The following is a 25,313-nucleotide window of genomic DNA, read 5'->3' as shown; positions in this document are numbered from 1 at the left end:
AGCAGCAGAGTGGGTGAGTGAAGGGCTGCAGATTGGGTGAATGAAGAGGCTGCTGAGTGGGTGAGTGAAGGGGCTGTGGAGCGGGTGAGTGAAGGGGCTGCGGAGCGGGTGAGTGAAGGGGCTGCGGAGTGGGTGAGTGAAGGGGCTGCGGCGTGGGTGAGTGAAGGGGCTGCGGAGTGGGCGAGTGAAGGGGCTGAGGAGTGGGCGAGTGAAGGGGCTGTGGAGTGGGCGGGTGAAGGGGCTGTGGAGTGGGCGAGTGATGGGGCTGTGGAGTGGGCGAGTGAAGGGGCTGTGGAGTGGGCGAGTGAAGGGACTGTGGAGCAGGTGAGTGAAGCAGCTGTGGAGTTGATGAGTGAAGGGGCTGTGGAGTGGGTGTGTGAAAAGGCTGTGGACTGCCGAGTGAAGGGTCTGCGGAGCTGGTTTGTGAAGGGTCTGTGGAGCGGGTGTGTGAAGGGGCTGTGGAGCGGGTGAGTGAAGCAGCTGTGGAGCTGATGAGTGAAGGGGCTGTGGAGTGGGTGTGTGAAAAGGCTGTGGACTGCCGAGTGAAGGGTCTACGGAGCTGGTTTGTGAAGGGTCTGTGGAGCGGGTGTGTGAAGGGGCTGTGGAGCGGGTGTGTGAAGGGGTTGTGGAGTAGGTGTGTGAAGGGTCTGTGGAGCATGTGTGTGAAGGGGCTGTGGAGTGGATGTGTGAAAAGGCTGTGGAGTGGGTGGGTGAAGGGGCTGCGAGAGGGTGTGTGAAGGGGCTGCAGAGTGGGTGTGTGAAGGGGCAGTGGAGCGGGTGTCTGAAGGGGCTGTGGAGCGGGTAAGTGAGGGGCTGTGGAGTGGGTGACTGAAGGAGCTGCTGTGTGGGTAAGTGAGGGGCTGTGGAGTGTGTGTGTGAAGGGGCTGTGTAGTGGGTGAGTGAAGGGGCTGTGGAGTGGGTAAGTGAGAGGCTGTGGAGTGGGTAAGTGAGGGGCTGTGGAGTGAGTGAGTGAAGGGGCTGTGGAGTGGGTCAGTGAAGAGGCTGTGCAGCGGGTGAGTGAAGGGGCTGCGGATTGAGTGAGTGAAGGGGCAGTGGAGTTGTGTGTGAAGGGTATGTCGTGGGTGTTGAAGGTTCTGTGGAGTTGGTGTGTGAGGGGTCTGTGGAGTGGGTGTGTGAAGGGTCTGTGGAGTGGGTGAGTGAGGGGTCTGTGGAGTTGGTGAGTGATGGGGTCTGTGGAGTGGATGTGTGAAAAGGCTGTGGAGTGGGTGAGTGAAGGGGCTGCGAGTGGGTGTGTGAAGGGACTGTGGAGTGGGTGAGTGAAAGGTCTGTGGAGTGGGTTAGTGAAGGTTCTGCGAGTGGGTGTGTGTAGGGGCTGCAGAGTGGGTGTGTGAAGGGGCTGTGGAGTGGGTGAGTGAGGGGCTGTGGAGCGTGTGTGTGAAGGGGCTGTGTATTGGGTCAGTGAAGAGGCTGTGCAGCGGGTGTGTGAAGGGGCTGAGGAGTGGGGGAGTGAAGGGGCTGCGAGTGGGTAAGTGAGGGGCTGTGGAGCGTGTGTGTGAAGGGGCTGTGGAGTGGGTGAGTGAAGGGGCTCTGGAGTGGGTGAGTGAAGGGGCTGTGTATTGGGTCAGTGAAGAGGCTGTGCAGCGGGTGCGTGAAGGGGCTGTGGAGTGGGTGAGTGAAGGGGCTCTGGAGTGGGTGAGTGAAGGGGCTGTGTATTGGGTCAGTGAAGAGGCTGTGCAGCGGGTGCGTGAAGGGGCTGTGGAGTGGGTGAGTGAAGGGGCTGTGTATTGGGTCAGTGAAGAGGCTGTGGAGCGTGTGTGTGAAGGGGCTGCGGATTGTGAGTGAAGGGGCTGTGGAGTGGGTGTGTGAAGGGGCTGTGGAGCAGATGTGTGAAGGGTCAGTGGAGTGGATGTGTGAAGGGTCTGCGGAGTGGGTGTGTGAAGGGGCTGTGGAGTGGGTGAGTGAAGGGGCTGTGGAGTGTGTGAGTGAAGGGGCTGTGGAGTGGGTGAGTGAAGGGGCTGTGGAGTGGGTGAGTGAAGGGGCTGTGGAGTGTGTGAGTGAAGGGGTTGTGGAGCGGATGTGTGAAGGGTCTGTGGAGTGTGTGAGTGAAGGGGTTGTGGAGCGGATGTGTGAAGGGTCTGTGGAGCGTGTGTGTGAAGAGGCTGTGGCATGGGTGTGTGAAGGGGCTGTGGCGTGGGTGTGTGAAGGGGCTGTGGAGCGTGTGTGTGAAGGGTCTGTGGAGCGTGTGTGTGAAGGGTCTGTGGAGCGGATGTGTGAAGGGGCTGAGGAGCGTGTGTGTGAAGGGGCTGTGTATTGGGTCAGTGAAGAGGCTGTGCAGCGGGTGTGTGAAGGGGCTGAGGAGTGGGGGAGTGAAGGGGCTGCGAGTGGGTAAGTGAGGGGCTGTGGAGCGTGTGTGTGAAGGGGCTGTGGAGTGGGTGAGTGAAGGGGCTGTGGAGTGGGTGAGTGAAGGGGCTGTGTATTGGGTCAGTGAAGAGGCTGTGCAGCGGGTGTGTGAAGGGGCTGAGGAGTGGGGAGTGAAGGGGCTGCGGATTGAGTGAGTGAAGGGGCTGTGGAGTGGGTGTGTGAAGGGGCTGTGGAGCAGATGTGTGAAGGGTCAGTGGAGCGGATGTGTGAAGGGTCTGCGGAGTGGGTGTGTGAAGGGTCTGTGGAGTGGGTGTGTGAAGGGTCTGCGGAGTGTGTGTGTGAATGGTCTGTGGAGCGTGTGTGTGAAGGTCTGTGCAGCGTGTGTGCGAAGGGTCTGCGAAGGGGCTGTGTAGCGGATGTGTGAAGGGTCTGCGGAGTGGGTGAGTGAAGGGGCTGTGTAGCGGATGTGTGAAGGGTCTGTGGAGTGGGTGAGTGAAGGGTCTGTGGAGCGTGTGTGTGAAGGGTCTGTGGAGCGTCTGTGCGAAGGGGCTGTAGCGGATGTGTGAAGGGTCTGTGGAGTGGGTGAGTGAAGGGTCTGTGGAGCGTGTGAGTGAAGGGTCTGTGGATCGTGTGTGTGAAGGGGCTGTGGTGTGGGTGAGTGAAGGGGCTGTGGAGTGGGTGTGTGAAGGGTCTGCGGAGTGGGTGTGTGAATGGTCTGTGGAGTGGGTGAGTGAAGGGTCTGTGGAGCGTGTGAGTGAAGGGTCTGTGGATCGTGTGTGTGAAGGGGCTGTGGAGTGGGTGACTGAAGGGGCTGTGGAGTGGGTGAGTGAAGGGTCTGCGGAGTGGGTGTGTGAATGGTCTGTGGAGCATGTGTGTGAAGATCTGTGGAGCGTGTGTGCGAAGGGTCTGTGGAGCGTCTGTGCGAAGGGGCTGTGTAGCGGATGTGTGAAGGTTCTGCGGAGTGGGTGAGTGAAGGGTCTGTGGAGCGTGTGTGTGAAGGGTCTGTGGAGCATCTGTGCGAAGGGGCTGTGTAGCGGATGTGTGAAGGGTCTGTGGAGTGGGTGAGTGAAGGGTCTGTGGAGCGTGTGAGTGAAGGGTCTGTGGATCGTGTGTGTGAAGGGGCTGTGGAGTGGGTGAGTGAAAGGGCTGTGGAGTGGGTGAGTGAAGGGTCTGTGGAGTGGTTGAGCGAAGGGTCTGCGGAGTGGGTGAGTGAAGGGTCTGCGGAGCGGGTGTGTGAAGGAGCTGTGGAATCATTGAGTGATGGGGTTGTGTGAGTGAGTGAAGGGGACATGGAGTGGGTAAGTGATGGGGATCTGGAGTCAGTAAGTGAAGGGGATGCTGAGTCAGTGGTCAAATATAATCCCAGCTGGTTTTACCTTAACCTAGGGATGGTGGACTATTGTATTTTCCCTGCCCATGATGTACTTGACATACTGAGATCAACCAATGGGTCCTTATTTGTTTCACTTCCACGCCTGTTTGTGAAGAGGACACTGAGACTAGGATGCTTTGGTGGGTACTACTTATTGCTTGGCACAGAGCTTACTTCTCCATTCCGGACAACACTCAGCCAGTGCTGGCTGTCTCTTCTTTATGGATACAGATTTGAGTACAATTACCTAATCAACACCCAACACCTGTTTACCCTATTACCTTCAACTATTAGGGATTTAACTTCCAATAACATAACTTAGACACTAACAGATTCCCCTCTTTTCTTTAAATTAAATACACATATATAAAATGAAGAAGGGCCAAAATAATGATCATGTTTTCTGTATCTTACATTATGAAACCATTAACATTCAACAGCACCAGCCATTATATACTGTATATTCCCCTTTTTTTAAACAAAAAATAACTTGTTTAAAGAATTACAAAGCGATCTGAACATGAAAAAAATTTCCTAACTCCTCATAACACCAGATGGCCCTCTCTTTGTAAAATAATCCAACAGCTGATGACATGCAATGACCCATTTTATTTTGGAAATTTCTTTCCAACATTTCTTATACTCACAAGATCAATCCTCAATTTCTTTTCTGTGACGCTTTTTGTCAAATGGACATTGTCCCAGAGAGGATGGTTATCTATATAGCATTCTATAGGAAAAGTTTTCTCCAATTGCCCCTTATATAAGAGTTCCTTTAAATACTCAAATCTAAATACATACCTCTATTTATCACTTCTATCAGTGCAAGTGTCTCAGCAGCTAAGGTGCTTTTAACTATCCTCTTTATTTTCTTCGATTCCCAGGCTAATGGACAACATTTATCATTTCTTCCCACCAAAAAATATAATGAACCATGCTGCGTTCGAATAACAATCGGGAAGACTAGCGTGTGAGGTGTCATTAAAAATGACTAATTTCATTTCTTCTGGGTCACCCAATGCTGGAAACTTGAGTGTACATTTGTCTAAACTCAATTTCTTCAATGCCTAATTTGCTTTCAGCACTTCCCCAGCAGGAGCGTGTTTCAGCATGGTGCTCAATTCTAATGGATCATAGCAAGCATCCGGCCCAGTTTGTGTGCACAACCAGTATAATTGCCCGATTAAGCTCCTTAATAGGTCTGCTTGTTCTTTGGTTGCAGAGTCTTCCTTTTGTGAGGATCTGGCCTGATTTATTGGGATCCTATTAAGACTCTCTAGGTAAGACTGTTGATTTAGGGTTACACCTAACTTAGTCTGCCTAATATTCAACCCTATGTATTTAAAAGCTCCAGAAGGCCGACTTCCAATTTTAAATTCCTGTAGAACTTTTATCAACCACAAATGTCTCAAATGCTTCAGATCTTCCCCACAGTAAATCGTCTACGTGCATCAAGAAAATGCCTGCTCGCTTTTCTTCATAGTACCAATAACATATTTCCAGATCTGCTTTTAGCTGAATACAACCAGCTTTTAGTAAGATGGACCTAACTGAAAAATACCACACCCTGGATGCATCGTTTAGCCCATAAACACACTTGTTTAGCTTCCATCATTTCCCTTCTATATCTCCAGCTTCCTTTTGGTGGCTTTAAAAATACTTTCCTTTGAAATTTCTCCCTTTGCAAAAGTGCTGCTTTGATGTCAAAGGACTTACATTCCCATGAGTGTGTCGCTAAAAGGGCTAGGAAAATCCTCAAACTTGCTTTTCCTGCTGTTGGGGAGTCCACTCTAACTTCCTGTTCACCTAGTCATTCCTCAAACCCCTGAGCTTTATATGTACCATCGGGAAGTACTTTCTCCGTACAGAGGTGGCACAGTGGCGCAGTGGCTAGCATTGCAGCCTCACAGCTCCAGCAACCCGGGTTCGGTTCTGGGTACTGCCTGTATGGTGTTTGCAAGTTCTCCCTGTGACTGCGTGAGTTTCCACCGGGTGCTCTGGTTTCCTCCCACAGCCAAAGACTTGCAGGTTGATCGGTAAATTGGCCATTGTAAATTGCCCCTAGTGTAGGTAGGTGGTAGAAGAATTGAGGGAAGGTGGGAATGTGGTAGGGATTATGGGATTAATGTAGGATTAGTATAAATGGGTGGTTGATGGTTGGCACTGACTAAGTGGATTGAATGGCCTGTTTCAGTGCTGTATCTCTCTATGAGATTCACAATGCTAGCTGTCCTCTATCTGGCACCTCCATGTATACACCAAACTCTCTCCAACTGTCTTTTTGTTTTGCAACCTTTACCAACTTACCATCTAACTTGTCAGTAGCCACTACAGCTTCTCTATCATAAGGGCTCCTACTTCTTGTGGCATTCCTCACTTGCTCTCTGATCCTTGGTCTTGTGGTTACAATGTCCCCTACTAGATTTCCTATCCCTTTCTAGACTGCCACTACTCGACCTGTCCCTCCTATGATCAGACTTCCTTTCACAAGTTTGTGACCTTTTCCTTGGACTACGATCATCTTCAGGCCCACTGTCTGAACTACACTACGTTTTCTGGCCTTCCACATTTTCACTTCCTTCTGCCAATCTATAGGTCTGATATCCTGTCCCTTGTCTTGCACATTCAGCCAATGTTTGTATTTCCCTGTGGCCTTTCCTGCCCTTCCTATAATGGTGGCTTCCCTCCATTCACTAGCTCCTTCTGGCATATACGTCACTCTTGTCCTAACTTTCGGTAGATGACCTTTGGGATGGCCTTACCTTGATCTTCACTATCACTTGGTCCATAGGATCATAGGAACTAACTAGTAGGCCATTCGGCCTGTCAAGCCTGCTCCGCCATTCAAACAGATCATGGCTGATCATCTATCTCAATGCCATCCCAGGTATCAGTCTGGTGAACCTTCACTGCACACTCTCTATGGCAAGTATATCCTTCCTTAGGTGAGGTGAGAGTGACTGCCCTTGACATCAAGGCAGCATTTGACCGAGTATGGCATCAAGGAGCCCTAGCAATTCCACATTCAGCGATGGAGTCAATGGGAATCAGGTGGAAAACTCTCTGCTGGTTGGAGTCATACCTAGCACAATGGAATATGGTTGTTGCTCTTGGAGGTCAATCATCTCAGCTCCAGGACATCACTGTAGAGTTCCTCAGGGTAGTGTCCTGGGCCCACCATCTTCAGCTGCTTCATCAATGACCTTCCTTCAGTCATAAGGTCAGAAATGGGGATGTTCGCTGATGATTGCACCATGTTCAGCACCATTCACGACTCCTCAGATACTGAAGCAGTCCATGTAGAAATGCAGCAAGACCTGGCCAATATTCAGGCTTGGGCTGATAAGTGGCAAGTAACATTCGCGCCACACAAGTGCCAGGCAATGACCATCTCCAACAGGAGAGAATCTAACCATCTTCCCTTGACATTCAATGGCATTACCATCGCTGAATCCCCCATTATCAACATCCTGGGGGCTACTATTGACCAGAAACTGAACAGGAGTAGCCAAATAAATACCATGGCTACAAATCCACTCTGTAAGCCCGTTATCTGCCAGAATCTGTTGCTTGCAAAGGTCTGACATATGTGTATGCGAAGTACATGGTGCATCATCAGTGTCCATCATTTGTTCAGATTCTGTCAATATATAATCAGCGCCAATAAACTGTGAGGAATGTACTCTAATGGTTTGGTTGCCATGTTGCAAAAGTATCTTTTTGCCATCAGTGCCTATAACTTTTGCTGGGCCCCTCCATTCTTTCTGCCCTTCTCTTTTGTAATACACCATGTCTCCGGTATTAAAATGCTTTCCTGATGGCTTGATCCGATACCTCAAAGCTCTCCTGATCTTTTCTGAAACCTCTGCCTTTATAAATGCTCTTTCTCCCTGCATGCATGGCATTCAAATATTCCTCAAAAATTGAACTAACTGTAGTCCCCTCTAAAGCCGGGGGATGATTCCACATTCAGCGATGGTATTGCCATTGAACATCAAGGGGTGATGGTCAGATTCTGTCATATTTGAGATGGTCATTGCCTGGCCCTTGTGTGGCACGAATGTTAATTGCTACTTATCAGCCCAAGCTTGGATATTGTCCAGGTCTTGTTGCATATGGGGATGAGCTACTTCAGTATCTGAGGAGTCGTGAATGGTGCTGAACATTGTGCAATCATTAGTGAACATCCCCACCTCTGGGACCTTATGATGGAGGGAAGGTCATTAACGAAGCAGCTGAAGATAGTTGTACCTAGGACACGACCCTGAGGAATGCCTGCAGTGATGTACTGGGACTGGGATGACTGACCTCCAACAACCACAACCGCCTTCCTTTGTGCTAGGTATGACTCCAACCAGCAGAGAGTTTCCCCCTGATTCCCATTGACTCCAGTTTTGCTCGGGCTCCTTGATGCCATACTCAGTCAAATGCTGCCTTGATGTCAAGTGCAATAACTCTCACCTCACCTAGCAAGGAAGAAAGCTGTAGACTGCAGAGAAATATCAATGGTCTGGTCAATTGGGTAGAAAAGTGGCAAATGGAATTCAATCTGGAGAAGTGTCAGGTAGTGCATTTGGGGAGGGCAAACAAGGCAAGGGAATACACAATGAATGGTAGGATACTGAGAAGTGTGGAATAACAGAGGGACCTTTGAGTACATGTCCACAGATCCCTGATAGCAGGGCAGGTAGATAAGGTGGTCAAGAAGGCAGGGTAGGTAGATAAGTCCATCAGGAAGGTATATGGAATACTTTCTTTTATTAGCCGAGGTATAGAACATAACAGTAGGAAGCTTATTCTAGAATTGTATAAAATACTAGTTAAGCCACAGCTAGATTAATGCATACAGTTCTGGTCACCGTACTACAGTGTGATCGCAGTAGAGAGGAAATAGAGGAGATTTATGATGTTGCCAGGACTGGTGAATCCTAGCTACGGGGAAAGACTGAATAGGCTGGAATTGCTTGCTTTGGAACAAAGAAGGCTGCAGAGAGATTTAATTGAGGCCTAAATTTATTAGGGACCTAAATGGAGTGGGTAGGAAGAACATATTTCCCTTAGCAGAGAGGCCAATAATCAGGAGGCATCGGTTTAAAGTAATTGGTAGATGGATGAGAGGGGAGTTGAAGAGAAGTCTTTTCATCCAGAAGATGGTGGGGGTCCGGAACTCACTGCCTGAAAGGGTGGTAGGGGCAGGAAGCCTCATCAGATTTAAAAAGTTCCTGAATTTGCACTTGAAGTGTTGTAACTGGGAAGGCTACGGACCAAGAGCTGGAAAGTAGGATCAGGCTGGATAGATATTTTTTGGCCGGCACAAACATGATGGGCCTAATGGCCTCCTTCTGTAGTCTAAATTTCTATAATTCTGTGGCAGCAAATATGGTTGCAAAGCATTGTTAAAAATAATTTGGTCACAGCTTCTCTCGTCCACTCTCAGTTTGTGGGTTTCACAGATATCAAAGCATGATGGAAGCAACAAAACGGAAGCAGATGGCACAGAGAATGGTTACAAACATACAAAATCATCATGCAGGAAAAGACCATCTAGTTCACCAAGCCTGCCAAACACCATGATGGCTGGGGCATTATGGCCAGAAATTTCTCACTCTCCCAAAACCCACACCCCACCCTTGACCCACCCAACCACCCAACAGCCATATAATTTCCTGCACTATATTAGAGACTAATCTTGTGCTACTATGAGCTGTTGGGTTAATGCCCAGTGTGGAACTCACCATACTGTTGGTTGGGTTTGGTTATGAGTGTGTTCTTGTCTTACCTGAAGGTAAGCACTGAGCTCCTCCTGGCTTCACCAGCTCTGAGTTACTGCTGATGGCTTTGCAAATCTTACATAGATTTCCAATTTCTCGGAACAGGTCAAAGCTCTCATCGTAGATGACACTGCCCTTTCAGGTGAGAAAGAGAGAGGGAGAGAAAAACTAGTGACAAAGAAATGTCACATTCCAACATCAAGCTTTTGCTTACATCATCTAAGAAAGCATCTTCATATATTCTGTGAGCACAGGAGAACACCATCCAGGACAAAGCAGCTCACCTGATTGGCACCCCACCCACTGCCTTAAACATTCATTACCTCCGCCACTGGCGCACAGTGGCTGCAGTGTGTACCATATACAAGATGCACTGCAGCAACTTGCCAAGGCTCCTTCAACAGCACCTTCCAAACCCATGCCCTCTACCACCTGGCAGGACAAGGGCAGCAGACTCATGGCAACATTACCACCTGCAGGTTCCCCACCAAGCCACGTATCATCTTGACTTGGAACTATACGCCATTCCTTCACTGTTGCTGGGTCAAAAACCTGGAACTCCCTTCCTAATAGCACTGTGGGCGTAACTACACTGCATGGACTGCAGCAGTTCAAGACGGCAGCTCGTCACCTTCTCAAGGGCAATGAGGGATAGGCAACAAATGCTGGCCTTGCCAGCGACGCAAACATCCCATGAATGAATAAGAAAAAAAGGATCTACTAAAATAATTAAAGCTTTTTAATGACCACCTAGTTCTACAATGACCAATCATGGTCTGGTTGATACCATTCCTAAGGTTTTGGCACCCATTTTTTAAGGCCTCACAATTGCAAGGCATTACTACCTTTTTAAAAAATTTACTCTGGGGATGTGGGTGTTGCTTTCATTTATTGCTTGTTCCTAATTGCCCTCGAGAAGGTAGTGATGAACCTCCTTCTTGAATTGCTGCAATGTGTGTGGTGAAGGCTCCCCCCACACTGCTGTTGGGTAAGGAGTTCCAGGAGTTTGACCCAGTGACAATGAGGGAACAGCAATATACATTCAAGTCTGGATGATGCATGACTTGGGAGCTTGGAGGTGATGGTGCTCCCATGCACTGCTACCCTTGTCCTTCCAACTGGTAAGAGGTTGTGGTTTTGGTATGTGCTGTACTATTCGCTTTGCACACTCAGTGCCCAATCCCAGCCAGGTCGCTGCTTCGGAAGGATAGGGATTGTTCGGAATTGGAAAAGGCCATGAGATGCAACAAAGCATTCTTGCTCATAAATAATTCCCACCTTCCCACAAGGGAGGCAGGTAAAGAAATAGAGGGAGAGACACCCACTGAAACAATTTCATAGTGCTATTGTTGGGAAAAATCTCACACAGAAAAGGTGTTTCATATTTAAAAAAAAATTACCCTGCAAAGTTGTGATAGGTCAGTATTGTAGCTTTTGTAATATTTAAGCAGGGTAACTTTGTAACAGATTACTGGAAAAGACTACAGTGCAAGTTATAAAAAGTGACACAAATGCAGTTATGTACCATATCTCCGATAACATGATTATCTTGCTTTCTTGTGCGATTCACTCCCAAAATCCCAAACACAACGAAGACCATGGCACCCGTATCCACCAGAGGACGCACTGCTGGCTTTCCACAACCATCGTTCACGCAGGGATTGAAGTCAAAGGTTGGAGTCTCCTCAACATTTGAGACTGAGAAAGCTAAGTAAAAGTACATCATTAAACATGGACACAAAAAAGCCACAATTTTATCGGCCTTTTCCTGTTTTTTGTTGGAATTGAAATTCTTCGTTTAAAATAAAAAATTCCTCCTCTTCCCCTTCTTTTTGCTGTGCATCATCCATAGGCCCTTGGGTGCAGGACGTGGCTCCAGGTTGCCACCAATACCATTCTAAAGCCAGCCATAGCGAAATACTCTCCAGTGATATTCTCCAGCCACACCTTCCACCCCTCACCCACTCAAGTCCTTGCGCTTTGTAATTTTTCATTAAGTATTCCACATTGCCAGATCCCTTGCTTCAAAAGTATCTTAAAAACCTATTTCTTTGACTGAGCTTTTGGTTTCTCACTCTTATTCCTCCCGCCTGTTTCTCACTATCTTACTATCCTCCTCTCCCACTTGGAACACCCTCCACGACGTTCCCTATGAAAATGCAAGTTGTAGTCGAGTGGGCTTGGGGTAGCAGGAACCCATCCAATTGTCTTGCACTGCTTTCAGAAAATGCCTGGCTTTTGCTTGAAGCCTCCTCACTGCGGCACTGCCGGGGTCAATGGCGGTGGCCGTGGGGAGCTATGGTGGTGAACAGGTTGAACCTTTTCTTGACAGCTAAGAGCTCATGTCTGGTTATGCACTTCTAGTGGGGAATGCTGGCGGTGTGTATCGGGAATCACGTTTGCCTTCACCAAATGCATTACCTTACACTTCTCCGGATTGAATTTCATTTGATACTTTTCTGCCAGTCCTCGCCAGTCCATTGATATCTTCCTACAGTCTACAGCTTTCTTCCTCACTATCAACCACATGGCCAATTTTTGTATCATAGAATCATACTGCGCAGAAGCAGGCCATTTGGTCCATCAAGTCTGTGCTGGCTCTCTGTAAGAGCTATTTAGCTAGTCCCACTCCTGCCCTTCTCCCCTTAGCTCTGCAAATTTTTTCCTTCAGGTACTTATCCAATTCCCTTTTGAAAGCCACGACTGAATCTGCCTCTACCCTCTTTCAGGCAGTGCATTCCAGATTGTAACCATTCGCTGCATAAAAGAGTTTTTCCGAATGTTGCCTTTAGCTCTTTTGCCAATCACTTTAAATCTGTGCCTTCTGGATCTTGACCCTTCTGCCAATGGGAACAGTTTCTCTCTATTTATTCTGTCTAGACCCTTCATGATTTTGAACAACTCTATAAAATCTCCTCTCAACCTCCTCTTCTCTAAGAGCTTCTCCAGTTTATCCACGTAACTGAAGCCATGTTCATAAATCTTTTCTGCACCCTCTCCTTCCTAAAATGTGGTGTCCAGAATTGGACACAATGCTCTATCTGAGGCCAAAACAGTATTTTATAAAGGTTCATTATATTATAGCATCCATGCTTTTGTACTTTATGACTCTATTTATAAATCACTTTATAACCACTTGCTCAACCTGCCCTGTCACCTTCAATGATTTGTGCACATATACCCCCAGGTCTCTCTATTCCTGCACCACCTTTAGAATTGTACCTTTTAGTTTATATTGCCTCCCCTCATTCTTCCTACCAAAATATATCACTTCACTCTTCTCTGTGTTAAATTCCACCTGCCACCTGTCTGCCCATTCCACTAGCCTGTGTCCTCTTGAAGTCTATCACTATCTTCCTCACAGTTCACGATACTTCCAAGTCTGTATCATCTGCAAATTTTGAAATTGTGCCCTGTACACCCAAGTGCAAGTCATTAAGATAGAAAAGCAGTAGTTCTAGTACTAACCCCTGGGAAATGTCACTGTATATCTTCTTCCAGTCCAAAAAACAACCATTCACTACTTGTCCCTGTTTCCTGTCACTCAGCCAACTGTGCATCCACGCTTCCATTTTCTCTTTTATTTGCTGACAAGCCTATTATGTGGCACTTTATAAAATGTCTTTTGGAAGTCCATATATACATCATCTGCAGTACCCTCATCAACCCTCTATGTTCCCTCATTAAAAAACTCAAACAAGTTAGTTAAACACGATTTGCCTTTAACAAATCTCTGCTGGTGATAATGGAGACATGGCTCAAAAAAGGGTCGGACTGGGTACTGAACAAGTTGTTCAGGAAAGACAGGGAAGGTAAAAAAGGACAAAGAGTGACAGTATTGATCGAGGGGAATATTTCAGTGCTGGAGAGTAAGGATGTCCTGGAGGAATCAAGGACAGAAGCCATTTGGTTAGAGTTAACAGAGGTGCCATTGCACTACTGGGTGTGTTCTATATACACCAAATAGTGGGAAATATAGAGGAGCAAATTTGCAGGGAAATTACAGAAAGATGCAAGAAGTATAGAGTAGTGATAATGGTGGACATCGATTATCCTAATATAGACTGGGATAGTATTAGTGTAAAGGGCAGAGAGAAGGAAGAGTTTCTGAAGCACACTCAGGAGAATTTTCTTGAGCAGTACATTTCCAGCTCAATGAGGAAGGAGGCATTGCCGGGTCAGGTACTGAGAATGAGGTAGGCCAAGTGGATCAAGTGTCAGTAAGGGAACATTTAAGGAACAGTGATCATAAGGTTTAGATTAGCTATGGAAAAGGACAAGGAACAACGTAGAGTAAAAATACTTAATTGCAGGAGGACCAATTTCAGTGGGTTGAGAATGGATATGTCCAATATAAATTGGAATCAAAGCTGGAATCGAACAATTTACACTTTGCTTCCTGCTGCTGAGTCAATCTTGGATCCAACATGCCACTTTCCCTTGGACTTTTACTTTTCTGACCAGTCTGCCATGTGAGGCCTTGCCAAAAGCCTTGCTGAATTCCATGTAGAGTATATCAAATGTGCTGCCTTTAAAGTGGAGATGATTTGGGTACAGTTGAGGTACATCCACATGAAGGGGAAAAGTACGGCAACCAAAGCTAGAGCTCCCTGGATGATGAAAAGAATAGAGTGAGATGAAGCAGAGAAAAGTGTGTGTGATAGATGTCAGGTTGTTAATACAAGTAAGAAACAGGCTGAATATAGAAAACTCAGAGGGGAAGTCAAAAATGAAATGAGGGGCAAAGAGAGAGTTTGAGAAGAGACTAGCAGCTAACATAAAAGGGAATTCAAAAGTCTTCTAGAGGCATACAAATAGTAAAAGGGTAGGAAGAGGAGGGGTGAGGCTGATTCGGGATCAAAAAGGAGACCTACATGAGCAGAGGGCATGGCTGAGGTACTAAATGAGAATTTTGCATCTGTCTTTATCATCAGCAAATTTCTTGATCATTTAAGTCCAAACCATTAATATATACCACAAAAAGCAAGGGATCTAGTATTGAGCCCTTCGGAACCCCACTGGACAAAACATCCGTCAACCTTCACAATTTGCTTCCTGCTACTGTGTCAATCTTGGATCCAACATGCCACTTTCCCTTGAATCCCGTGGACTTTTACTTTTCTGACCAGTCTGCCGTGTGGGGCTTTGTCAAAAGTCTTGCTGAATTCCACGTAGAGTACATCAAACATGCCACCCTCATTAACCCTTCTTCTTACCCCCCTCAAAAAATTCAATGAAGTTATTCAGACATGACCTTCCCTTAACAAATCCGTGCTGACTGTCCCTGATTAATCTTCTTCTTCTTCTTCCTTGGCCTCCTTGTCTCGGGAGACAATGGGTAAGCGCCTGGAGGTGTTCAGTGGTTTGTGAAGCAGTGCCTGGACTGGCTATAAAGGCCAATTCGAGAGTGACAGACTCTTCTACAGGTGCTACAGATAAGATTGGTTGTTGGGGCTGTTACACAGTTGGCTCTCCCCTTGTGCTTCTGTCCTTTTTCCTGCCAACTGCTAAGTCTCTTCGACTCACCACACTTTAGCCCCGCCTTTATGGCTGCCCGCCAGCTCTGGCGATGGCTGGCAACTGACTCCCATAACCAAGAGAGTGTGGGAAAATGGCGCACTGACATGGAACACAAAAGTCCGAGTGTATCAAGCCTGTGTCCTCAGTACCTTGCTCTACGGCAGCGAGGCCTGGACAACGTATGTCAGCCAAGAGCAACGTCTCAATTCATTCCATCTTCGCTGCCTCCGGAGAATCCTTGGCATCAGGTGGCAGGACCATATCTCCAACACAGAAGTCCTCGAGGCGGCCAACATCCCCAGCATATATACCCTACTGAGCCAGCGGCGCTTGAGATGGCTTGGCCATGTGAGCTGCATGGAAGATGGCAGGATCCCCAAGGATACATTGTACAGCGAGCTCGTCACTGGTATCAGACCCACCTGCCGTCCATGTCTCCGCTTTAAAGACGTTTGCAAACGCGACATGAAGTCCTGTGACATTGATCACAAGTCGTGGGAGTCAGTTGCTCTGATTAATTCATGCCTTTCTAAATGACGATTTATATAATCCCTCAGAATTTTTTATAATAATTTGCCCACCATCGAGGTTAGGTGACTGGCCTGTAATTACTAGGCCTACCCCTTTTTAAGCAATGGTACAATGTTAGTAGTTTTCCAGTCATGGCATCATGACTGTAGTCAGAGAGAATTGGAAAATATTAGTGAGAGCCTCAGCTATTTCTTCCTTTGCTTCTCGTAGCAGCTTGGGAAACATTTTATCTGGGCCTGGCAATTTTTCCATTTCCAAATATTTCCTCTCACTATGTTTATCCAATCTAGTATTTCACACTCTTATCTCCTGAACTACATGTCTGCGCTGTCTCCCTCTTTTGTGAAGACAGATGCAAGTTACTCATTGAGAACCATGCCTATGTCTTCCACCTCTACAGACAGTCTTTCCCTAGTTTCTCTCTTAACATCACTCATGTCCTCTTTGAGCTCCTCTTGACTTTGAGATCCAGCTCCTGCTCCCTCGTCTCTATTCCTACTAAAGTGCTGGCCACTCAAGTTCCCTTTCTGGCTGCTGTGTTACTGAAATTGTTCACGGTTCTCTCTCCTCAGGTACTGTACCACTCTCCTCAACAAACAAACCCTTGACCTTTCTGTCCTTGCAAACTACCACCCCATCGCCAAACTCTCTTCCCTCTCCAAATCCCTTGAACATGCCAAATCCGTGTCCAATTTCTCTGGAACCTCATGTTTGAACCCCTCTAATCGGTTTTCTGCCCCCATCACAGGACTGACATGGCTCTTATCAAAGTCAAAAATGACATCTTATGTGACTGTGACAATGGTAAACTATCCCTCCTCAACCTTATTGGCCTGTCTGCAGCTTTTGACATGGTTGACTACACCATCCTCCTCCAATTCCTCTCCACCGTCGTCCAACTGGGTGGGACTGCACTCATTTGGTTTCATCCAGTTGTAGCCAGAGAATCACCTGCAATGGCTTCTCTTTCTGCTCCTGCACTGTTACCTCTGGTGTCCGCCAAGGATCTATTCTTGCCCCCCTCCTATTTCTCATCTATGTGGTGCCCCACAGTGACATCATCTGAAAGCACAGTGTCAATTTCTACATGTATGATACCTACCCAGCTTTATCTCACCAGCAGCTCTCTCGACACCACCACTCTTTCTAAAATGCCACACATCCAGCACTGGTTGAGCAGAAATTTCCACCACCTAGATAGTGGGAAGATCAAAGCTGTTGTCTTCGGTCCCTGCCTCAAACTCCGTTCCCTTGCCACTGACTCTCTCTCTCCCTGGCATCATTGAGGCTGATCCAGACTCTTCACAACCTTGGTGTCATATTTGACCCCAAGATGACGTCCTAACCACATATCTGCATCATCACCAAGACTGTTTATTTCCACCTCCGCAACATCACCCGACTCCGCCCCACCTCAGCGGCTGCTGACACCCTCACCCGTGTCTTTGTTACCTCTAGACTTGACTATTCTAAGACACACGTGGCCAGCCTTCCATGTTCTATTCTCTGTAAACTTGAGACAATCTAAAACCTTGCTGCCCATGTCCTAACTTGCACCAAGTCCAGTTCAACACCACCCCCCACCCCAGTGCTCAGTGAACTGCACTGATTCCCAATTAAACAATGCCTCGATTTAAAAATTCTTATCCTTGCTTTCAAATCCCTCCATGGCCTTGTCCTTCCCTATTTCTGTAATCTCTTCCAATCCTGCAATCCTCTGAGATTTCCACATTCCTCCAATTCTGGCCTCTTGTGCATCCTTGATTTTAATCGTTGGCAGCTGTGCCTTCAGCTGCCGAGATCCTAAGCCCTGGAATTCCCTAAACCTCTCCACCTCTCTTTCCTCCTTTAACAAGCCCTTTAAAATCTACTTCTTTGACCAAGCTTTTGGTCATCTCTCCTAATATATCCTTATGTGGTTCGGTGTCAAAGTTGGCTTGAAAACGCTCCTGTGAAGTGCCTTGGGACATTTTACCATGTTACAGGTGCTATATAAATACAAGTTATTATTGCTGTTGTTAACCTACCTTTCTCATAGGGGACGTAGAAATATCCCTGATTAGGACCATTGGGTCCTGCACTAAGGACGCAGCCAGGTGGTGCTAGGCAGATCCGACTATGATAAGGAGCCCTCCGCAGCTGGGCAAAGTACAGCTTCCTAAAAGAACCAGAATTTAAACTGAGACAAACTTGAAATCTGTTCACAGATTTAAAGCTGGTGTTGAAATTAATGTGTTGCACTGTGCACATCTTAATTAGTGGTGCAATATGGGATTAACAGACCTTCTCAAAACAGGAGGTCTCTCCGCACTGCAACAGATAAAGAAAAGAGCCCTGCTCATCCCACATTTTTAAAAATGGTATCTCCTAGAAAGGGTTTTCTGCTAAAGATGAAAGTATTATTTATCACATTACTCTTGATTAGCAAAGACTGACTTGTATCTTTGGCAGAATTGCAGACCTACTGTCTATTTGATAGCTGTCAAGGCCTCACAAAGGACTACGGTTTCCATGGTTATGGGAGTGCAATGCAACATCTTGGAAAGTTCCAATGACTCTGTGGCTCAACACTCTGCAAAGTGTGTTTCTGAGAGACACAGATCAAGTGACCTAGACGATTGTTCCCTTGTCTGTGGTTACTTAGTCAATCTCAGTCAGGGTGTGACAGCATTTTATGAATGGTTTCAGAGTCGCTGGGTTGAGGAGGGTGTGGGAAACAAACTTGCCTCTGATGGGATTCCAGTGACTTATGTTTGAAAGTACCCTTGTGTGGATGCAGAGAAAATGAGACAGAATTATAACTTATCTTGACACGGAGAATACTGGGGTACTGGGTGTTCCAGTGGGTTTGCATGTTGCCCTACCAACTTTAGGACCTATTTTCTAATCAAGTTTGGATGTATGGGTTGAAAATTTTCCCTGTCAGTTAGCTGTAATGCTTGAGAAGCCTTGACCCCAGCTCTTTGTGTGTGAAGATGCACAGTACAGTACAAAGCTGCCCCCAATTTGGGACAATGTAGCAGTCAACTGGTCATCTCATTCATTGAGGACACTGGCATGGTTTAGTGGGAAGTGGAAGTGGTAAACCAGTAAGAAGGGCTTTACTGAGGTTGGGTTAAGGCATGTTGTTGGACCAAGTTGAAGGAACATTCCGAAACCATGTTGGACCTTTAGCTTTATGCTCAAGCTGGGTGCAAAATGTGGGAAAGAGTCTGTTCTGCCAGCATTGACATTCCTTACCTCAAACACAACAATTTTTTACAAAGTTTCTTTTTTGCCAGATGCTATGAAAACAACAGGAGGACATAAGAAAAGGAGTAGGCCATTTAGCATCTCAAGCCTGTTCTGTCATTCAATTAGATCATGGCTGACCTGTATTCAACTCCCACTACCTGTTTGGTTCCATATCCCTTAATACCCTTATCTAACAAACATCTATCAATCTCTGTTTTGATATTTTCAATTGACGTAGGTTCAACAGCTTTTTGAGGGAGAAAATTCCAATTTCTATTATCCTTTGTGTGACGAAGTCTTTCCTGATGTCACCTTTGAATGACCTAGCTTCAATTTTAAGGTTATGTCCCATTGTTCTGGACTCCCTCACCATAGGAAATAATTTGTCTGTATGTATCCTAGCAAACCCTTTAATCATCTTAAACACTTCAATTGGATCACCCCTTAGGAACATGAGTCAGCTATTCAGCCCTTTGAGCCTTTCCACCATTCAATTAGATTATAGTTGATCTGCATTTTAACTCCATTTACCAGCCTTGTTCTGTAACTGTAATGTCCATGCAGAACCAAGGTCGGTAAATGGAGTTCAGGTGCAGATCTTGATCTTCTACTCTCGAGGGATGCTTGCGGAGGTCAAAAAGGCTTTTGTTCAATCTTGTAACTTACTGAGTGTGACGCTGCTCTGTGGCTGATGCATAGAAATGGAAATCAAACTTCCAGCTTTTTCTAGTATTGCAGGATAATGATGTGATCATCCACTTTCTTGGACATTTGGGACTTGGCAACCCAACAGTGGATGAGCACACGGTTAGCTTCTTCGTAAAGTTACCATAGGGCACTGTGTAAACCTTGGTAGTGGAAAGAGATATAGAAAGTTACAATTTCAATCAAAATGAAGTAATTAAATGCATTTATATAGGGTCTGTAATCCGGAAAAATTGTTCCATGGTGCTTCACTGAGGAGAGTAATTAGTCAAAAATGGGCACCGAGCCAAAGAAGAAGATATTAAGATGATGTAGCGTTCAGTTTTAAGGAAGGTCTTAAAGGAGAAGAGGGAAGTAGGGAGGCAGAGGGGTTCAGGGAAAGAATTCCAGTGTGTGTGTGGCCTACTTGCTACTGAGGAAGTTATGTAAGATTTAAAGGCTATTCCCATCAGAAACCAGTCAGAAATGGGAGGGGACCTGGTGTACCAAAATTCAGCAACAAAATTTCTACCCTCCCTCCTGAAGGTAATGACTTATGCTGGGCCATTTCTCCATAGTTGTTGGCCATCTTTAAGTAATCTGCTTAAGTGACGGCAGTTCATGGGTGACAGTGAGTGTCGGCCAGCTATTTTACCATGGCAGGCATTGACACATGCTCTATCTAATATGTCCATCTATGCATTTTCTAGTAGTAGTTACTGGATCTAATTTGAAGATTGAGAAAGCTGGCACAGGGACACTAAGGTCAAATGCTGTACTCTCCACTGTGGGATCAGCTCACAGCAGAGACAATGGGTAGAACTTGGGACCAACATTGCTCAATTCTGGACCAGGAAGCATACTTACCAGCTGAGCCATCAGGGTCTTCTGTACACAATACAGTTTGTGAAAACAGAACAATGAATATAATTCATTGGGAGGGTGATGTTGACAGCATATGGTAATTACATAGAATATACAGCACAGGAAGAGGCCATTTGGGTCACCTAGTCTGTACTAGTGTTTATGCATCAAACAAGCCTTTTAAAGACCTCTATTAGGTCATCTCGAAGTCTTCCCTTTTCTATGAAACCATTTCCAGTTGGAAGCACTTTCTGAAGGTAGGAACTTCCTGTTGCAGTTACTGTAGATCAATAATTTTAGTGTATTCAAAAGTCACTTTGCAGGAACTCACTTTGAATGACGGGACCTCCCCATTCCTTGATGATGGGAGACGCCATGGTGACAGAACAGAGGAATCCAAAGAAAATCTGTAGATTGCAGGTTGGACATCATCTTCATACTTTGTGACATAAATGGTACGTAAGCCACCTGAGAGAAATATAATGATGGCAGAGGTAGGATTAGAGCTTTCCCAGTTAAAAGGGACAGATGAGAGCTCAAATTTTCTTTTTGATTTATGTTTCTTCTCTCCTCATCTTGTTTTTCATAGATTTTTCTCAATGTTTGAAATTTTCTGTACGTGAATTACTCTATGTGGGCAGTGCCAGCATCACTTTGTGGTGCAGGTGAAAGACAGAATGAAACTGGCTGTACTGCCAGTGACTCCACAGAAGAAAGACATACTGCAGTAAGAATGCCTAACCACAGAGGGAGGGCCTGTCTGTATAAGGAGGGCCTGCCCATGTAGAGAAGTTAAACCCACTAGCTGGTTCTGGACCTGACAAAATCTTCAACTGATTGGCTGAGGTATCAACTGTTCAGATTCATTAACTACCATCACTGCAGTGTGAAGTGTGCAACTTAACGAATGATTTACACTGGCATCAGATTGCCCCATCTTCATGATGCCATGAAACTTTGAGAATGCTGCTAGTTTCTGAAATCGTACAGACCACAGCCTGTTCCTCAATGAGTTGCTGAGTATTTCGAAGCAGTCAATGATTTGGATGTGGGGACCAAATGCTAGTTCACGGATGACACAAAACTAGATAGGAATGTGTATTGTGAGGAAGATGGAAAGCGGCTTCAAAGGAATTTGGAAAGAATTAGTGAGTGGGCAAAAACGTGGCAGATGGAATATAATGTGGAAAAATGTGAGGTTATCCACTTTGCTAGGAAGAACAGATTTCTTAAATGGTAAGAGATTAGAAAGTGTAGATGTACAAAGCGACCTGGGTGTCCTTGTCAATAAGTCATTGAAAATTAACATGCAGGTGCAGCAAGCAATTAAGAAGGCTAATGGTATGTTAGCCTTTATCGCAAGAGGATTTGAGTACAGGAATAGTGAAGTCTTGCTTTAATTCTATAGAACCTTGGTTAGACCACACCTGGAGTACTGTGTGCAGGTTTGGTCCCCTTACCTTAGGAAGGATATTATTGCCATAAAGGGAGTACAATGAAGGTTCACCAGACTTGTTCCCGGGATGGCGGCACTATCCTATGAAGAGAGATTGGGGAAACTGGGCCTGTTTTCTCTTGAGTTTTGGAGAATGAGAGGTGATCTCATTGAAATCTACAAAATACTTAAAGGGATAGACAGGGTAGATGCTGATAAGATGTTTCCCCAGGTTGGGAAGTCTAGAACCAGGAGACACAATTTCAAAATAAGGGGGAAGCCACTTAGGACAGAGATGAGAAGAAATTTCTTTACTCAGAGGGTTGTGAATCTTTGGAATTCTCTACACCAGAGGGCTGTGAAAGCTCATTGAGTATGTTTAAAGCAGAGATTGATAGATTTCTAAATACAAATAACACAAGGGGATATGACAATAGTGTGGGAAAAAGGCATTGAAGTGGATGATCAGCCATGATCGAAATGAATGGTGGAGCAGGCTCGATGGGCTGAATGGCCAACTCCTGCTCCTATGTTCCTATTTAATATTAAGCTCAAGTCACCACTCTTCACATGTGAGCTCAGGGGGTGAATGCTGGCAGCTTATCCAAATAGGAAATTAATCTTGTTCTCAGCAGATGTTAAAGTGCATGCAGTTTCTTGCAGGAGTGATTTAATAGGGATTAGGAGTGGGAACCCTGGGTGATTTTTCCCCTCTATGTCCAGGGCACATGGAGGTGAACTGCAGTGCTGGCAGTTTGGTGTCTTGGCTCAGATTAGCTACATTCACCGACTAGGGATGAACCTTGGACCTTCCTAGTTTTGTGGCTCACACATGGTGTGTGCACCTTCAAAAACTGCCTCCTGAATAGCTTTAGGAGAGGAGGGGAAAAATCGGGTGGGAAGGGATTAAATGCACAATGCAGAGGCAAGCAAGTATGAGCACTGATTACAATTGAGGAAAGAGGAAAGCAGATAAATGACTGCCAGAAATGGTGCTCTGTTCTAAAGGGGCTGCTCAAAGTCAAATTGTTCCATTATTATTGGGGTAAATGATTTCTCATCTTTTAGATCAGCTCAGAAACTACCATTTTCACCACCTCACATAAGTTTTAATGTAAAATTACAGTACTTGGACAACGACGCTACATTCTCATGGGACTTACATACGAACATACAAATTAGGAGCAGAAGTACACCATTCGGCCAGTCTAGCCTGCTCCACCATTCAAGGATATCACGGCTGATAAATTTGTGTCTTGAATTCCACACTCCCATCTACCCCCGATAACCTTGGATTCCCTTGCCTAACAAGAATCTATCTACCTCCGCCTTAAAAATATTCAATGATCCCGCCACCACCACTTTCTGAGGCAGAGAGTTCCAAAGTCGCACAACCTACTGAGAGAAAAAAATTCTCCTAATTTCTGTCCTAAAGGGGCAACCCTGATTTTAAAACAGTTCCCCAATAGTGCTGGACTCACCCACAAGTGGAAACATCCTTTCCACATCCACCTTGTTCAGACTGTTCAGGATCTTATAAACTTCAATCAAGTCTCCCCTCACTCTTCTAAACTCCAGTGAAAACAAGCACAGTCTGTCCAACCTTTCCTCATAAGACAACCCGCTCATTCCAGGTATCAATCTAGTAAACCTCCTCTAAACCACTTCCAAAGCATTTACATCCTTCCTTAAATAAGGAGACCAAAACTGTACACAGTTTTCGAGATATGGTCTCACCAATGCCCTGTATAACTGAGGCATAACATCATGACTTTTATTTCCAATTCCGCTCATAATAAAGGATAGCATTGCATTAGCCTTCTTTATTACTTGCTCTACTTGCATACTAACTTTTTGTGACTCTGGCACTAGAACACCTAGATCCTTCTGCACCTTGGAATTTTGCAGTCATACTCCGTTTAAGTAATACTCTGCTTTTTCATTCTTCCTGCCAAAGTGAACAACTTCACATTTTCCCACATCTGCCAGATTTTTGCCCACTCACTCAACCTATCTATATGGGTCTGCAGCCTATGTCCTTTTCACAACATACTTTCCTACCTATCTTTGTGTCATCTGAAAATTTAGTTACCATGCCATTGCTCCCCTCATCGAAGTCACTGACATAAATTGTAAAAAGTTGAGGCCCCAACACAGACCCCTGTGGGACTATACTCGTCACATCCTACCAATCAAAAAAATGACCCATTTATGCATACTCTCTGTTTTCTGCCAGCCAGCCAATCTTCTATCAATGCTAATATGATACCCCCGACACCATGAGCTCCTACTTTGTGCAATAACCTTTTATGTGGCACCTTGTCAAATGCCTTCTGGAAATCCAAGTACAATACGTCAACAGGCTCCCCTTTATCAACAATGCATGCTACTCCTTCAAAGAACTCCAATAAATTGGTTAAACATGATTTCCCTTTCACAAAACCATGCTATTTCCGATTTTATTTATTTATTTTTATTTAGAGATACAGCACTGAAACAGGCCCTTCAGCCCACCAAGTCTGTGCTGACCAACAACCACCCATCTATACTAATCCTACATTAACCCCATATTCCCTACCACATCCCCACCATTCTCCTACCACCTGCCTACATTAGGGGCAATTTACAATGGCCAATTTACCTAACAACCTGCAAGTCTTTGGCTGTGGGAGGAAACCGGAGCACCCGGTGGAAACCCACGCAGTCACAGGGAGAACTTGCAAACTCTGCACAGGCAGTATCCAGAACTGAACCCGGGTGGCTGGAGCTGTGAGGCTGTAGTGCTAACCATTGCGCCACTGTGCCGCCCGTGAGTTTTTCTAACTGCCCAGCTACAGCCTCCTTAATGATCAATTCAAACACTTTTCCCACAGCAGACGTCAAGCTAGCTGGACTATAGTTATCTGTTTTCTGCCTCCCCCTACCCTTCTTGAATAGAGGGGATTTATTTGCTACTTTCCAGTCTGATGGAACCTTTCCCGAATCTAGCGAATTTTGAAAAATTAACACCAACTCATTAGCCACTTCTTTTAAGATCCTAGGATGAAGCCCATCAGGACCTGGGGACTTGTCAGCCTGCAGCCCCATCAGTTTGCTCAGTATCACTTCCCTGGTGATTGTAATTTCACCAAGTTCCTCTCTTCCTTCCACCTCCTGATTTACAGCTATTACTGGAATGTTTCTTGTATCCTCTATAGTAAAGACAGAAGCAAATTATTTGCTCAGTTCATCCGCCATTTCCTTATTATCTACTATTAACTCCCCATTCTCACTCTCTAGAGGACCAACACTCACTTTACGTACTCTTTTCCTTTTTAAGTACTTGTAGAAACGCTTGCTATCTGTTTTTATATCTCTAGCTAGCTTCCTCTCATACTCTATTTTCTTTCTCCTGATTAATCTTTTAGCCCTTCTCTGCCATTCTTTATATTCTGACCAATCATCTGACCTGCCACTCACCTTTGCACAGTTATATGCTGTTTCCTTAAGTTTAATACTTTCCTTAACGTCTTTAGTTAACCACGGATGGTGGGTCCTCCCCTTAGAATTTTTCTTTATAGTAGGAATATACTTATTCTGA

General features: G+C 45.8%; 1 protein-coding gene across 3 annotated transcripts in view; it reads right to left on the bottom strand.

The window, feature by feature from the left end:
- The window catches only part of disp3 (dispatched RND transporter family member 3), a 743,795-nt gene that overhangs the window by 60,971 nt on the left and 657,511 nt on the right, over positions 1–25,313 (bottom strand). For all 3 annotated transcript variants that reach the window (XM_068017501.1, XM_068017500.1, XM_068017502.1), the window contains 5 exons: positions 20,630–20,766; positions 19,417–19,598; positions 17,544–17,674; positions 10,991–11,172; positions 9,474–9,600 (listed from right to left, as the gene is read on the bottom strand). In XM_068017501.1, coding sequence (XP_067873602.1) covers positions 9,474–9,600; positions 10,991–11,172; positions 17,544–17,674; positions 19,417–19,598; positions 20,630–20,766 — 759 coding nt within the window. The remainder of the gene's footprint in view (positions 1–9,473; positions 9,601–10,990; positions 11,173–17,543; positions 17,675–19,416; positions 19,599–20,629; positions 20,767–25,313) is intronic.

This window comes from Heterodontus francisci, chromosome 37 (assembly GCF_036365525.1).
Source record: "Heterodontus francisci isolate sHetFra1 chromosome 37, sHetFra1.hap1, whole genome shotgun sequence".
Taxonomy (NCBI): Eukaryota; Metazoa; Chordata; class Chondrichthyes; order Heterodontiformes; family Heterodontidae; genus Heterodontus; species Heterodontus francisci.
The sequence above is the reverse complement of the archived record's forward strand: the minus strand, read 5'-3'. Positions and strand labels throughout refer to the sequence as shown.